Source organism: Alligator sinensis, unplaced genomic scaffold (genome assembly GCF_000455745.1).
Source record: "Alligator sinensis unplaced genomic scaffold, ASM45574v1 scaffold829_1, whole genome shotgun sequence".
Taxonomy (NCBI): domain Eukaryota; kingdom Metazoa; phylum Chordata; order Crocodylia; family Alligatoridae; genus Alligator; species Alligator sinensis.
Window position 1 is genome coordinate 721969 of NW_005842399.1, and position 16900 is coordinate 738868.

At 39.8% G+C, this 16900-nt stretch overlaps 1 protein-coding gene across 1 annotated transcript in view; it reads left to right on the forward strand.

Moving 5' to 3' along the window:
* The first annotated feature begins 25 nt into the window (after nt 1–25).
* The window catches only part of AK8 (adenylate kinase 8), an 87019-nt gene continuing 70144 nt past the window's right edge, over nt 26–16900 (forward strand). Inside the window, exons 1-5 of the mRNA XM_006029800.2 lie at nt 26–109; nt 2622–2706; nt 6907–6956; nt 9101–9214; nt 15712–15780. Of these exons, the coding sequence (XP_006029862.1) occupies nt 26–109; nt 2622–2706; nt 6907–6956; nt 9101–9214; nt 15712–15780 (402 nt within the window). The remainder of the gene's footprint in view (nt 110–2621; nt 2707–6906; nt 6957–9100; nt 9215–15711; nt 15781–16900) is intronic.

Consider the following 16900-nt stretch of genomic DNA (forward strand, 5'->3'; position numbering starts at 1 on the left):
GCGACGAGCGTTTGCTAAGGGCGCCATGGACGCCACCTCCCGGCCGCTGCGGGTGCCCCCGGAGATGGGCCCCTACGCCGAGAAGCACGGGCTCTTCCAGCTGCTGCAGGTGCCGGGCGGGCGGGGGGCGGCGACGGCCCGGCCTCCCCCGGCCCGTGCCCCACACACCGGGTCCGCGCCCCAGGGGAGGGGGGCGCTCCCGGCATGCACCGGGGCGCTGGGCCGGGGGGCTCCCGGCATGCACTGGGGGAGCAGTGCTGGCCTCTATATGTGTGTGTACACATGTGTGCACATATATATGACGTGTGCAAAGTGTGCGGGGTGTGCGTGCATGTGTCATGTACATTGCATGTGTATATTGTGTGCGTGTTTGTGTATCTATACTGCGCGCGTGTCATTCGTGTATCCGTATATACTGTGCGTGTGTATAGAAACACACACACGTGCAGATGTGTCAGGCAGAAGGCAGGGTATCGATTGTAAAAGTACACTTCTCACCAGAATTTAATTGCATTATGTTATTTGGGGGGGATTATCTGTAGAAGGAAGGAAGGAAGGGAGGCTTTTAGACTAACGCGGTGAACTGCCTTCCTGTTCACATACAGGGGGGCGCAGTCACCGCTCCCAGCCGGCGTGGGACGCGTGTTCCTGGCGTGCGGCGCAGTGCCCCGGTGCACGGCGGGGAGAGCGAGCCCAGCCCCAGCGTGCACTTGAAGCGGCAGCGGGGCGGGACTGGGAAGCATGTGCTGGAGTTCTGGTGACAGGACGGCCACAGGGTTTGCCAGACCAGCGGTTCTCAACCGTGTCTGTATCAGGCCCTGTTTGTAAACATTGATGGCTGGTTCTGCCCCGGTGCCCCTCACTCCCAACCCGCTGCCCCCCACGCCCAGCCCCCCGGTATGTGGGGAAAGAGGCGGGTGTGTGGGGGGCCCCCAAGCAGCCCCTTGCAGGCTGGAGCTCTGCCAACCTGCAAGGGAAAAGCCCCAGTTTCCCACTTTTTTCTCCATTAAAGGTCTCGATTATGTTTTTCCGCATTTTTAAAGTTTGTTCGCAACCCTTTCATATACTCTTGCAGCCCACTTTTGGGTCGTGACCCACGGGTTGAGAAATGCTGTGCTAGAGCGTCTTTCAGGAGGGGTGGTTGTTTCCCAATTGCCGACTGGTACCTTTGGTACTTCCTTATTATCGTCAATGTGGAACACTGTGCGTGTCTGCAAGAAGCATCTTGTAAGAACTCACAACATTTCATACCAAAAAATAAAGCACCCTTCTTTTGTCTCTCCCGTGGAGTTTGTCTTGTCATCCTACTTATTTTGATCTGTTATCATTGTGCTGTTACTGTGGATAACTTAGCAGGGACATTGCCCTCAAGGAAGCTAGACAAACTATAGATTGTAAAAGTACACTCATCACCAGAATTTAATTGCATTATGTTATTTTTTTGGCGGGGGCGGAATTATCTATAGAAGGAAGGAAGGGAGGCAACAGTCTGGTCCTTAAGTTTAATTTAGTTGTTTCACTTCAGCATGGAGAAGTTGGTTGAGTTCTCAGATTGCGTTGAACATCATTATAGCTTGTTAGAATTACTGTCCATAAACCTGGACAAACCTGACAAAGCATATCTTGCATTTGAAAGCATGTCTAACTCTATCCCAGCTACATAGTTGGTCCCGTAAAAGATATCACCCTAAGAAATCCTTGCCTCTTGCATAATTTCCGGCCCATCACAGCCACAGCATCACTCTTAGACTGCTTTGTCCATAAGTGCACACGCATCAATATTAACATTTCTCACATCTTCAATTTGTGTGTGGTGAAGTCTTTCCAGCTCCCTTCTTAGCTTTGGTACACCTACCCTTTTTCTGTTGCCTATGTCCTTTTTTTCTCTCTCTGCCTCTGTTCTTTATTATTCTCTACAAACACTTTCAAAATCTATTCAGTAGGAATAGTGTATAAAGTTTGTTCTTCCAAGAAAAGCTGCAGCTTGCACGTCACAGACATGCTGAGAACACGTGAGTTGTCCCATGGAAATTAATGGGATTACAGTAAATTACCTGGCAGTTAGGAGTTCTTGATGCTTTTCCTGGTTCTAGTAAAGTAGTGTTGTTTTAGACAAGACGGGCCAGGGAAAAACCAAGACATGAGACTTGTTTGGTGATAACTTTTACTGGACGAAGTCTATCGTTGGAAGAGATGTTAGACAGTGAGGTTAAATACAAGTAATTGTTCTAACTGCATCTGCTGCCTAACAGATCTGAGGAAGAACATTTTGTGCCCTAGACTGAGGCTGTCTAACATGTCTTTCAGAGATAAGTTGGTCCAAGAAAAGATATTACCAAAGAAATCTTGCTTCAGGCCATCGTTATGCACCAGAAATTGACTAAAACAAACACAAATTAATTCCATTTCTCTTGACGAATCATCTTTAACCTACCTGTACTTCAGTTTGCACCTTTCTAAAATAGGCTGAATATGGGCTTAATGATGTAATATTGGTAAACTCTTTAAGATCCTCAAATAAAAGGCTGCTGTAAAAATTCAGTATAAAAATTCAAAATATCCTTATTGTCATTTTGTAGCTGTGTTAAATTTTCTTCTGAACCCATCCCGTTTATTTTCAGAATATGCTTGAAAAGTTGTTGATCCATAAACCGGATGATCCCATTGACTTTATGATAACACATTTAAAGCAGGACAATGATGATGGTGAGTGTGTGAGAGAGACTCTAGGTGGTTCAAGTGATTCTTTATGAGCAATTGATGCGAAGCTGCAGCTCATTTAGCAAATGGATAAAACTTTTCAGTCTGTCTTCAAAAAAGTGAGCAGTTTGGAACAGTGTAGGCTTTTAATTTCTTTTCTAGTGGGTAATCTAATAAAAAATGCACTTTCACAGTTATAAAAATGAAACCCTGTACAGGAATAACAAAGAGTTCTCGTGTATCAATTATTAATGTTTTCTGTGCCCCATCTGATAGTTCCTGTTGTCTTTAAGCTAGCTAATTACCTCTTTTATCAGGTATAAATTTGGTTTCCCATTCTACCTGGGCTGGCAGCTTCTCTGTTTTTTTGATTAGTTAGTTACCCGCGACTGTTAATGAGATCCACAGCTCACTGGTATCTCAGATGAAGGAACAGGGAGGGAGCCTGCCTATCTAGATGTATAACAAAACCTGATAAATTGAATAGGAAGGGTGTTTTCCGCACCATAAAAGCATGTACGCTCAATCAAATTATTTGATTTACAAACTGTTCACCCTTAGGCAGATTATATTTGTATATGCACAACTGAACTATACTTTTTGTTCTGCATGAGCTGTCAAGAGTAGCTGGTGTCATGTTGCTTTGATGTGCCTTTAAAACCATAGTAAACCATTATGAAAGTTGTACCGCAGCATCAATGAAATCATTATCACTAGAGATGCTGAGAGCTCTTGGTACATAGTTGGGGTGATCAGATGGATGTCAATTGAAATGCTGCTAAACAGCAAAAATCAAACTGCAAATTGTGTCCAGCCTTTCCTGATGTGGGCAGCATGAGCAATCTGATCTGTTTTACAGACACTGAAAGTACACATAAGAGACATTTCATGTAGTTTTATAGGATGCTGATAAAACCCCATCACATTGAGCTAAGACTTGTCCTTTAGCCCCACAATATTATTTGAATGGAATCAGGCAGGTTACCATTTCATAATCTCAGTAAAACAAAGTTAGAGATACAGCTAAAGTAGCTGTTTGCAAAAATTAAAACTTGCTATCTGTTTTTGGTTGAAAGAAGCAGGCGTGTAAGGAACTTCAAATAAAATAAAACCTATCTGTTGTTTTCAAGGTAAAGTATATGGAAAATGCTGTAACGGTGATGCTCTGCAGTTGAGTTGATTTAATTTTTTGATCACGGTGGAAGGTGCCGACTATTTAGGAAAAATAAAACTCTTATTAGAGCCATCAAGAGAGCAATGAATTTTCATGATCTTGCCTTGCTAGACATTTTTAGCCCCAGAGAACATTTCAAACAGAGATGCTGGGGGTGGGGAGACATAACATCTATCCCAGGTATAAAGTTAGAGCTGATTATTAATTTAAAAGTTTTTCTGAAGTACTTTTAAACATATAAACAAACCTGATGATAATTGTAGCATTCAACAATTCTTGTGAAGCTTTTGGGTCAAATATTAGGCGATTGGGTATTCGTACAGAAGGCTATGCACTACTGTTGTTTCATGTGATCATTCGAAAAAGCAAAAAAAAAAAGTGAAAGCTAAGTTAATTCTCCAATACTGGCGTATTACTTTGTATGTTTTTTCCTGGCTTGTGCTAATAAAAGGCTTCCAGGATCCATATGACACTTGTTTTCTAAGTTCCTCCTTTATAATCATACCCATGATAAAATGTAACAGACTTTTGCTGGGGGAAAAAAAAGGTTCATCTTGCACTATTTGCTTTTCCTGTCGGACAGAAGATTTGCCTTAAAAATGCTGTCATATTTAATATTAATCATAGAATCATTTGGGCTCCAAGAGAAAGAACCCCAGTGAGTCCAGCTCATCCTTTCACATTATGACAGAATTACGTTCATTATCGCTAAAACCATCCCTGAATGTTAAATCTTACAGTGGCTTGGAAAAAGCAAGCCTTGTAACATCTCGTGAAGACCAAACATTGAATGAAATCTGGTTTTCAACCAAAGAAAAGGGGGGGTTGCAGTTTTCCCTGTATTCATTTAGGTACCAGTGCGGACCTCAACCACTTAATACTAAGCGTATGCTGATTTGAGGGGTTAAACATTACATACAGTGATGTCCTAGCTGTGCCCTTGTGTCATATGTTTAGGGAGAATGCCTTAGAAGATTCTTACAAGTGTGCAAATGAGTAAATCAGTGAATTACGTTGCCCCATCTGCTGCCAGCCTCTAAGCAGAGAGAAAACCAGATTTAGTACAAAGTGAGCATTTACAGTAGCCCTGGGCAATATTAAAGCATGATATGGTGTATATAATGGTATGTTTCGTTTTTTATCAAACGTTTGTCCAAGAAAGCTGTGTATTAAAGCTTCAATACCTAAGGGTTTTCTTGTGAATTTTAAATCATGCTCCTAGTTAAACCTCAAAAGGATCTGTGGATGGAAAGGTTTTTTGATTTTCTTTGAAGTGGTTTGAAGAAGTTGATTAGTGTTGGCACCCAAGCACTCTTTTATGACGCTGTTTATAAATAATTCCTAAGTACCGGGCTGGAGTTTCAAGGTGTTAGATTTTAAGAAACCAGGATTTAATCACATTACATTTGAAAGAAATTAGGTGATAAAAACAGCTGATGTATCCTTTTAAAGTATTTTTCTATATTGTGTACTAGTTCTGTTGCACTTGCAAGAACCAATAAGGGGGGAGTTTTCCTTAAACCTTCTAAGTCAAATAACTTTGTAAAGATGAATTTGTAATTTGGGTTCCATGCATGTTTAAAAATTGCACCTGCCCAACAACTGCTGAGTGCGTGCAAGGCCTCATAAAAATACATTTCACATCCTTTCCTGTCTGCTGACATCAGAGGATTGATTCCTTCTGGTGCTGAATAGCTGGAGAGGTTTTTGGCTGGACAGAGCCTCCACTCATTTCCTATGACCCATGCTACCCTTACTAAATACCTAGCAATCCCTGCTGTTTTAAGGCTGGGGCTGGGGGGTTGTGTGCATGCGAAAAGAAGCGAAATATCTCAAGATATTAACCTAACATGACAATTCAAGGCATCGCAGTCCAAAAGATGTTCCAGCCAAATAGCCCCAAATTTTTTTCCAGGAGTTCGTTGCCCCTTTCCCCCTTGTTCTATCGCACCACTAATTGTCGCCACATGCCCTTTAGAGTGATTCCACTCCTTGCAATGTCTGTATAAATTAAATTGCTTATTCCTTGGAACAGGGACCTTATCCAGTGTTTTACTCTTAAATTCACTTTGCACAGCTATGGCAGAATGTACAGAATAGTTAAGTCAATACTAAGAAATGTACACAGTGGGGAGAGGACAGGGTTTGTGTGCCAAAGGAAAAGAGGTTGCTGATTTGGCAAGCAGAGCTCCTCACCCCTCCCCTGCTGTTGCCTCCTCTTCTTGTATAGATAAACACAAGAAGGGACAAAGGGAAAAAGCCTGGATGTAAATCCCGACTAGAGGAAGGATGGGCAGCAAACTGTAATGCAGAGAAAAAATACGGAGTAACTTGTTTTCTCCTGTGACTGCAAAAAGTTTTACATTGTGCCCCAGAGGCACTCTCAGAAGTGTTCCCAATAGCGTTTCTTTCTAGATCTATCCAGGAGATAGCTATGCTCAATAGGAAAGAGAAAGCCCTGATTTTGCAGTGTCTGAACCTCACCGACTCATGACCCAGTCTAGCTAAACAAAGGTGTGAGTTGCAATTATATTACTCTTGTTTGTGAAAAACCTCTTTTTTAAGAGCAAACAGGAACTGTGTTTTTATTGCAGAGCTGTGGAAAAGAAGCAATATAAGAAAAGTCACTTTTAATTTGTCACTGGACTGCACATACAAAATGAAATAAATCTCTTTTTGAACTGCTCGTTGCATCTGATCTAACCCATTTAACATGTTGGGAATAAACAGATACATTAGAAAAATACTTATTCAGTGCTTCTGCCCTGCCTTCGTGTCCAATAAACTGTTAAGGTGCTTAAAGTTAGGCATGTGCTTAAATACCTGGCTTAAATACCTGATTATGGAAATTAAAATCAGACATGATCTGACTAGTGTGGATTCCCCCTTACTCCCTACCAGGCAGACTCCTCACTGCCGTAAATGTATTGCACTGCAATTATGTGTATTATGTGTGTATATAATACATATGGAAACCAAGGAGGCTGTTTTGTCTTTCTTTGCTTTAACATTTTCTCGTATTTATTCTATAGTTCCAAGAATTTGCATAGTTGGTCCACCTGCTTCTGGAAAAACCACAATTGTGAGTATATTACTGTAAGTGTTAAAATATTACATTGTCAAATGTTTGCCAATAAAAACTTACTTTGGCATAACTGTGGAAGATTTCTGACGGTGGTAAAATAGCAATACTTGTTATTTCTGTCTTATAGGGACTGTTATGTTTGTTGGGTTTAAGAGATTGAGATCTGGAACTGTTTTTTAATGTTCGGGTGTCTATCTTGAGATGCTTTGGGCTACATTTGCAGTGGCATTTGTTTTTCCCAGTGAAATTACTTGTGGTTGTGAGGGCTCAACACTTGTGAAAATCTTACTCCGCAAGATGTAACTTTTCAGAAATGCCAACATGACTCAAGAACACAAGTGCCGCTGAAAGTCAATGTCCCTAAATTCCCTAAATGCTTCAGAAAATCCCAGCCTTGGTATTCAAAGTTCGCATTCAGAGAAAGAGGCTACTTTTGAAAATGTGATCCTTAGTCTGCTATTACTTTTTTGGGCCATATAGTGTTTGAAATGAGTTAAGATTGCACACATTTTTTACCAAACTGAAATGTTATAGTTTATAGACTGTAGCCATAACTCACTTGGCTGAAGGACTTTGAAAAATTAAGCGGATTAAGACAGTTGAAATCTCATTTTCATGGTATAAGGAAAATAAATATGTCCATTATATGGCATGGAACCAATGTATTACCTTGGCAAGATTATAATAGTTTAGGAGATTCCCAGACAAAAAAAAAAAGGCTTTGTTAAAATGGTGTTTGAGTCTTTTTACTATGGATTTATAATTTAAAGTGAAGGAACAAACAAACAATAAAACAATATTGGCATTTGAACCATTGAAAAGCTAGGAAATGCTAAATGAAAACTTGAAGCAAAAAAGTATGCAAATACAGAAATACTATGCATCATTCCATTCTGATATATCCAATACGTGTTCAGTATATTCTATACAGATCCAATATATCTTATGTGAAAGGTATACTTGTTTTACAGATACAGAAGTATATTACAGTTAGCTGCACTATTAAACCTGTGTCTTTGTGGTTTGGTCATAAATCCTGTGATCCAGGGACATCTTGAGTCCTGTACAATGAATGGGAAATGTGTATGTTCCTTATCTCTAAGGCTCTGTCTTACAGGCTGTTCATCTATAAGCCTGAAAACCCAAGATGTCTTTTGCAAAATTTCCTCCCATGACCAATATATCCTAGCACAGGAGTGGGCAAAATTCAGCCCACGGGCCAGACGGATCCCGCCAGGCCATGCTATCCAGCCTGTGAGGCCCCTAAAAAATTTAGAAAATGAATATTTATTTGCCCCGGCTGCCTGTCATGCGGCCCTCAATGACTTGCCAAAACTCAGTAAGCGGCCCTCCGCCCAAAATAATTGCCCACCTCTGTCCTAGCATATGTAGCAGACTTGCAAGTATATACAGGAAACTGTATTGAGGAAATGGGAAGGAAATTCTGCATATCTTTAGGGTCTAAAGTAAACCCCATGGGAATCAGTGGAAAAATCTCTCTGTTTTCCCTGTATGTTTGAATTAGGTCCTTTTTGTGTACGTGATGTGTAAAGGAAGCTTTGGGTGTGGGTATCACCATCTTGTCCATCTGTGACCACAGTGTGAGTGGCTGCTTCATAGGTTATACTGAATATGGTCCATATGTAATGGGAAAACGTGACTCATTTTTCAGTGCATGTCTATGGTATTTATAAGAAGCCCCTTGGATTATTTTCTAAGCAACAAAAGGTGGAATGCAGAATGTCATAAGCTTGTGTCATGAATTTGGATATTGGGGTGGGGCATGAATTTGGACAGAGATACAGAGTTAAAATTATTTTTGTATATCTTAACTCTGCAGATTTGTAATTAACTTCCTTTTTTAAGTTATACCACGAATTAACATTTCCTGGCTTTTCAGTGGGTGTGATTTTGAAAACTTCAGCACTATTTTGTTTCCTCCTAAATTTAATCTTTAGTAGTTATAGATTTGCATTAACAAAGCATCTGAATATTTATTTAAGCTTACAAATGTGGATTGTTTGTTTAATTGGAGGCCAGGAAATACTGACTTTTTAGCTTTTGGTGGGCTTCTAAAAACATGTTTTATTTTCTTGGCAAAAAATTTAGAACTATCTATTTTTTTCCTGTTCTTCCCTCAGGCAATGTGGCTTTGTAAACAATTGGATGCCGTACGCGTCTCTCCAGAGACTTTGCTATTGGAGGAATTATTAGAGCTGACAAAGGAAGTAAGAGCATATAAAGAAAGAGAACAGGTGTGTAGAAGAAGGTAACAGCTCCCATTCTGCATGTTCTAGTTATGGAAGAGAAGCTGTATGACATTAGCCTAATTTCCATTGGCATGCAACTTGGTCAGATTGAAGTATCTCACTTCCTATCAACAGCTGCTTGGATGCTGCCTTTTGAATTGGTGGGTGAGGATGTTTCCCAAAAGAGAGGATAGTCCTTTTCTCAAAAATGATGATTTGAACAAAGGTAAAAATATGGTGCAGCACAGGTAGGCAAAAATGGTGCGTGAGAGACAGAAACGATGAGCTTGTAAATCTTCATATTAGATTCTTGTTGGACACTGGAATTAGGATGGTTCTGGGTACGCACAGCACTGTTTAAAGAGTAATTTTTCCTTTCACAAGACAAGGCCTGTCCTTCTTTAGCATGTTTGATGACCTCCATAAAGTGAGCATGACCTCTAGGGTCTATTTCAGTACAAAGCAGTACCAAACGATGCGTTTGTGGAGAAGACTTTTTTGACGTAACAGAGCTAGTTAGTGCTGTAGCATGATGCAAATAATGTACCGGGTGTGTTCACTCAAAATAGCGTGACAAGCCAGCCGTTTGGTTACTGCAAACCCTGCAGCAGGCTGGAGAGGACTTTTCCTTCCAAGGCTGGCCAAACTGAAACGCTTTATCCAATTTTCAGAAGAGCAGTTGGTTCCTCTTTGTGCAAAGCCATTAATCCTCCCTGCCCTCAGTACAACCCGGTAGCCTCGACCAGCTATTTCCTCTTCCCTAATAGAAGCTCTTTTGAACCGAGTTCTTCAATGAGCAGTCTTGCCAGTTACCTTAGGGAATGCTATCGACTTACAGAAAGTTGTTTGCCTTGTTGGTCAGTGGTGTAAAGCCTACAATGTTGACAGCTAATGAAAAATAAAAGAGAATGAAATGTAGAAAGTCTGTCCAAAATAAATTGGGATATTTCCTGTGCTTTTCAATGCTCCTTGCCCTCCCCACCTACAAAAAAAAGTAGAACCCCACTGCTTATTACATGGAGTCAAAGAGCGAAGCCTAGAGATGCCTTAAGTAGCATCTAAGGACGTGGAAATGAAGAGGCCATTAAATCATTGAGGTTACTGTCAAAATATCTGCTTTTAGCTGGGGTGGGATAATATGGTGTACAAATGGCTGTTATATTGGGAAAAGGAACTTTACTTTTTTACTGGAATTATTAAAGATTATTTTACTAGATTCATAAAACTCAATGTAGAGGGGGGATTTAAAACAAAAAGTCCCTTTGGTTTAATTACTCTAATTATTAACATATTTCAGACTATACAGAAGTATTTCAAGGGTGTCCTTTTGGGCTTACTTGATTCAAAAACATGGATGGTGTAGAAGATGAAAGCCAAAAATATCAGGGTTGATCAGGTAGTAAGGAGTGCCTGAAGAGCTGGAATTTCTAGTGTATTTTAGCTTTATGCTGTCTATGCCTGCCTTTGTAGGACAGTCACTGCTAGAAAGAGGCCCTTAATAATCCCTTTCTCCAATTCTTTTGTGCTGTTTTCACTTTTCATATATGACCCTTAAGACTAAGGATGAAATCCTAGCTCCAGTGACATTGGTGACAACTCTGGCCCTGGCTTAAAAATGGCCAAGATTTCACATTTGAAGAGCATTTTTTCCCTCTTGCTTACTGTCTCTGTCCACTGGCTCCAATGCACCTTTGGCATAAGTAGCTGCAATTCCACTAAAGCCAGTGGTGAGTTTGATCCCTTACTAGCATTATAACTAATAGGAATTGGCTGTCTATGCAGAGAATAGAGAACAAAACCAACTGTTAACACAATACTGGTTTGCTAAGTGAAAAACCTGATGACATGAAATAAGCATGTGTTCCGAATATCTGCCTCAAAGACCATCTGCTGCAATTTACTTTATTTAGATGATATTTCATGTATTTGAGGTAATCGGGACTAAATTAACTGCAAAGCCTGAAGTTCAGACGTTCGCTATATAAGTACAATATTACACGGTTACTAGAACCAAGGATACACTGTGAACAAATTTCCCCAAATATGATTTCACTCTCTTATTGACTTCACTCTGACCATACTCTTTTGTGTTCACTTCCTGTGGGTGTTCAGGCATTTGAATTGTACTGGCACAGGAGATCATGGAAGGGGATTTCAAATACCTGATTATTTTCAGAAACTGAATTTTTAAATTTGGACATGCGAGCGAGCACCCACTAATGCACATCTGGCCATGAACTAATGAGCACAGCTCAACTAGTGAATTTTAAATATTGACTACTCACAGCAAAGTGTGATCAATTCATGCTTAAAAATATTCCAAAAAGAAGTGAAATATTTTTGAGTATTGAATAAATTTGAGGAAATCATGAGCTGCTAATAAATATTCCATTAACAGAAAAAGAGGCTACATTTTTAGATAAATCATGGCAAATTATTCCCTCATCTCTAGTTATTATGATGTTAATAGAAAGTACCTTCAAGATTTTCCTATAGTGAGGTCTAATGATTAGCTGTTTAAAGTTTCACTTCATCTGTTAACTAGGTGGAATAAGAAGTTGAAGCAGCCATGGTGACTCTGGGCTTGCACTTAATGTGTGCTTTTAGGACTATTACTGAACTGCAGTTCAGGTATTTGTGTGCTGTGCAGTTACCTAGAGCTGTACAGTTGCAAGTCAGCACTGATGTACTGTGCTTTGAAAGACAAAATATAGAGACCAATTAACAGGAGGCAGCTATATGTATGCAGGGTCTGTAGTCTAATCTATACCAGGAGAAAGCCCTGTAAAAAACAATCAGAAAATATATATCCTTTGTGTATACTTAAACAGGTCTCCTCCTTTTTGTGTGTATTTGTGTGAAAGGGATGAACTGAAACACTGATTTTTTTTTAAATGCTGATCATATTTCTTCAAACTGTAATGCTCTTTCTTCTATGACAAAAATTATAAAGCAAGCCAATTTTAGCATTTCTAATGACAGCCGTTTTCAAAATAATCAAGCGCAAGTCATGTTCCTCTCATGACAGCAAGGTGTATTTGGTAACAATTTTACTTGGGCATTTCCAAAAAACCTGCCTTGATTAGAACTAGATCAGGTGATGCAGTCTGTTGTCCCCGGAGTACTGCACAATACTGAAAACTAATCACGAATGAGTGCAACATCTCCCATCAATACGATAGAATTGTTAATAGAACTGACCAAAAAGTGCATGCATAAAAACAAGTTGTTTTAAAAACAACACCACCATGGTTCTTGGGAAGCTTAACATTTCAAACTGTTGGGTTTTTTTCATGGACTCATTGGACTGTAGATCGGGCTATGAAGCATGCAGGGCCATAAGATCCGAAATCACAGATCAGAAGGAGGTGTAACGGCATAATAGGCTTGGGTTGTGTGTGTGGTTTTGCGTGCACATATAGGATAACAGCAGCATTATTAACTCCTGCTACTATTTTCCCAAATGGGACAAGGAATTGCTCTAAATAGCGTACTATATGATGTTGTCAATCAGATGTAGTCATTTTTAGTTTGGCAGTCTGACCTATTGAAGATATCCCATTCAAATAATATGCAGTGGCGACCTCATAAACCATCACTCACTGGGAATAAAAAAGACGGGGAAACAAAACTGGGATTGAGGCACAGGCTTCAGAAAGACCTGGCTTGAGTGCAAATGCACTGCAACAACCAGACATGTGTCCTTGATTATTTCCTTGCAGCAGAGTCTGGTCAAAAGGGAGGACTATGATTACCACTGTACTGAAAGAAGTTAGTATAATTTTGGTTTAAATTGGTTTGGCAAGGCTTAGCAGAGTGGACCCCCTGGCAGTTGCTAGCCTCTCTTGACATGACACATCAAAGTAGTAAGCAAGGCACTAGCTGTTTCTGATAGCAGCGTGACGCACCTTTGGAAGGTGACAGACTCAAAGCCACAGACCCAGGCTCCAGCAGGGAGAGGCTGCGGGAGGCTTTGACGCACCACCCTATGGGACCTGCCGACTTTCAAGAAACACTGCAATTTCTTTCCCTTTTTCTCTTTTACTTGCTTGAATGCTGCCTCATGAATGGCTGATATTAGGAAAAGGATTGAGAATTGGAGACATTAGAAACAATGAAGACTTAATTGGGTCATCTTGTTCATCCCAAAGCAGGTGCAGGATTGTTCTCTGCAGTATCTTCTAGTGTCCTTTAAAGTGATTTGCATAAGCAGGCTTCCATTACTCCCTGGGGAAAGTGTTCATTTTATAATAAAGGTTGTTGTCAGGAAATCTTTCCCAATATTCAGCCAATTTGTCTGTTGCTTCCTACTGTCCAGTGACTTCTACTAATATCCAGCATCCGGCACTGTTAAATAACCAGAGGTTTATACCATTCAGACTGTTTGGTCTGAGCATGGAACAGGGAACTCATAGAGGATGCAACTGTTTGGATTTAATCCGGTCAAACACACATCATCCAGCAGTTCCTTAAATTAAGTGGAGGATAACTTCATGACTCAGAAACTGAAGTCTCCAACTGGAAAAATCTTTTTTTGGATTTCTTCTAGCCAGTAATGAGGAACAGTATGAAATTGTGAAAATTATTAGGTGAGCTTGATACCACAAATGCGAGCATACTGAACATACTTAAATTTAGCAGAGTAATACTTTCACTGCCTAAAGCAATAGCAATGTTCAGAATTCAGGAACATACATTTTGGAAAACTAGGAAAATAAAGCCCTTATACTGCCCTGAACTCTGTATAGACATAGGAATCTGCCTCTGCAGGATTAATTGCAGGATGAGGGTCCTTAGTGGATAGGGGATAATAGGAGGAGATGTTAACATCCACCAGTCTGGATATCTTGGATAAGACTAATATTATTTTTCCAAAGAAAATGAAGTGTGCAGTATCTTCATGGGGATGCTCAGGCCATGGCCAAAAATATACCCATCTATAATTTACATTGGTTTTGCATACCAGGGGTGGACAGGTGAGCAGCTTCCAGGGTTAGCTCACTCACTTGGTAACTGTTATTGGTCTTTGATGTTGGCATCCTGTTTTTCTTGCAACTGCTCACTTTAGGAAGTAAGGACCTGTTTGTCCTCATTCCTGAGATTTGAAAAATAGAAGTAAGGAGACACAAAGTCCTAACAACTCAAAGTCACTCCAACATTGATCCATCTGGTGCTGGTTTAGGAAGTTAGAGTAATTAGCTAAGTAATTTACCAAAGCAATATTTGTGTGTTTTGAAAAGTCATAGAGAATTGGGACATACCCACTTGCAGGAGAAAAGCCAATGTAATAAAAGCCTTTGGAAAAGGAAAGAAAGGCGTTCCTCATAGTAAAATAATGGAACAAATGTTCTGAAAAAAATCATTCATCATCTAGAGCGATACTATCCTTTTTGATGTCAGGTGTGGAAGATGCTTTCTTACAAAGTATTGCCAAAAAATAAAGTTATGGACAAAGTCAGGTTTAGAAGGGAGCAGCAGAAAGAAATAGGAGTCCAGAGGAGTTGAGATGTGAGGAGAGATGTTCAATTGTTCAGTTAATTGAATAGTTGTTGAAGTTACCTATGTAAGTGAGTAATTGCCAGGATTGTTCTTTTTTTCCTTTTTTTGGAAGATCAGGAGCTTGTTTGGTTTGGTTGATTTTTTTTTTCCCCTCAATAGTCTGGTTCGTCATCAGTTTTCACTCCATAAAAATGTCAGGTGTAATATTTTGTTAGCAAGTAATTAACTTTGTACCTTCTGTAATATATCACCCAGAGCTCTTGGTTCATTTTTTTGTTGTTGAAGTATCCTTCATATCTTCCTTACTGTCCACACCTGTTTTCTCTTGTTCATCAAATAGCAGTCCAAGCCTGTAACCATTGTAACATCACAGTCATTTTTCTCATTTATCAAAGAATCTACTTCTGATCTCATTTTGTATAAGTAAATGTCATTCTTGCTTCTCTTAGTTTTAAAACAGCTACTTTTGAAAAAAATACAAAAATCTGGTTTAAGATCCGAAGCAATTAGCAGATCCTGTATGTAACATGTTATAAAAATAGGTTGTAAAACATAATATTAGAAAATAAGGTTCTTCATGTTTCCCATTCCTGGGCTCAAGATTCTGCTTCTCTTGTGCTAGAGCGAATAATGCCTCATGCCCTGATACGATAAAGCAGGATATCAGATGGATCAGGGTCAAATGTACTTCTCAAGGGTGTCATGTTCTCGTGGGAGGTTTGGAGTCTAACACACAGGAAGAGTGCAGATTTTGGCACTGGTTGCATGGTTTAGATCAAGTAGGGAAATGTGGAGAAGTTGGGCCTTAACAAGTAAAGAGGCTTGTAGTTTACCTTTAAAATGGATTTTTTTTTGGTACTTTGTAACACTTCCTATATATGTTGTTAATGATTTTGGGGCTCGCTTGGCTTGACTTATCATGCCTGCATGATAAAATTCCTTTTGAACTCCGCTGTGAATATTCAGCCTTTTCTTTTCTTTTCTTTTTTTTGGTCTTTGTTTAGGAAATTCCCAACGCTCTGTGGACCAATCTGATCCAGGAACGTCTGTCAAATGTGGACTGCATCAAACGAGTAAGAATTGCTCCTCAGAGGGCCAGTGGATAAGCACTTACACAACTCGCATACAGTAGTTAGCATTCTGAGTCCTGAGCAGAGGAGGGAATGGGGGCAAATCAGTGGGGGCTTAGGAGCGGATTGCTTTCTTGAACATCAGTGGAGGGAGTTTGGAGCTTTATTAACAGGATAAAGGGGAGGATGAGAGTATGCATATGCTAATCTTATAGCACTGAGATGATCAAAGGCTGAACAAGCATAGCTTTGTTGTTTGCCTGGGGCAACTGGCAGAGTTCTAGTGGACAAAACAGATAAACAGAAAAATATAAAAATCAATATATTGACTTAGGTTTTCAACTCTTATTGGGCGGGGGAGAAGGGGGAAGAGCCCTAATATTTATAATTCCATTTCAGTCTTTTCTCACTTTCTTTTTTCCCTCTATAACAGGAAATACTGTATTGGAATATATTCCCTTCTAGGTAGTAATTAGTATATTCCTTGTTGGCTTACAGAAAGGGATTTTGAGATACCCACCAATGCAAGGTATTTTTTTCTGTGCACTTTGCACAAATTAAGTAAGGCGTTTAAAAACAGAATCAAAAAAGGATTCCTTGAGTGGGTTAACATCGGTCAGACTGAATGGCTTGAATATGGACTACAGAATAGTCAACCCCCCGTTGTGTATTTCCTTTAAACCCGAGGAAGATGTTATGGTTTATTGAGTCAATAATCAGTCCATTATGAAGGATTATTGTAAGAGCCACTACAGTCGATAGGGTATGAAGACTCTTCTTAAGAGAGTCTTTATATGCAGACTATACTGTATATGGTGAACTCCAAACCAGCTACCTGGTCCAATACAGACATTAAGTTTATGGAGGACTAAAAAATCCTCAGTCTGCAGTATGTCACATAATACATCTTCTCAGACCAGTCACATAGTTTACCCTCCTGCAGGGTGCTATAATTAATAACTCATGATTTCACAGAGATGTTGTGAGGCTCACAGTTTATAAGACCCTGTCCCATTTTGACATCAGCGCCTGAGTTCTTTATTAAATAAAGCTGGGCCAGTAGCTAATAACGTCACACTGAAATACTGAAAAATTGTCTTGTAAAATTGTCTTAGTAGCAGGA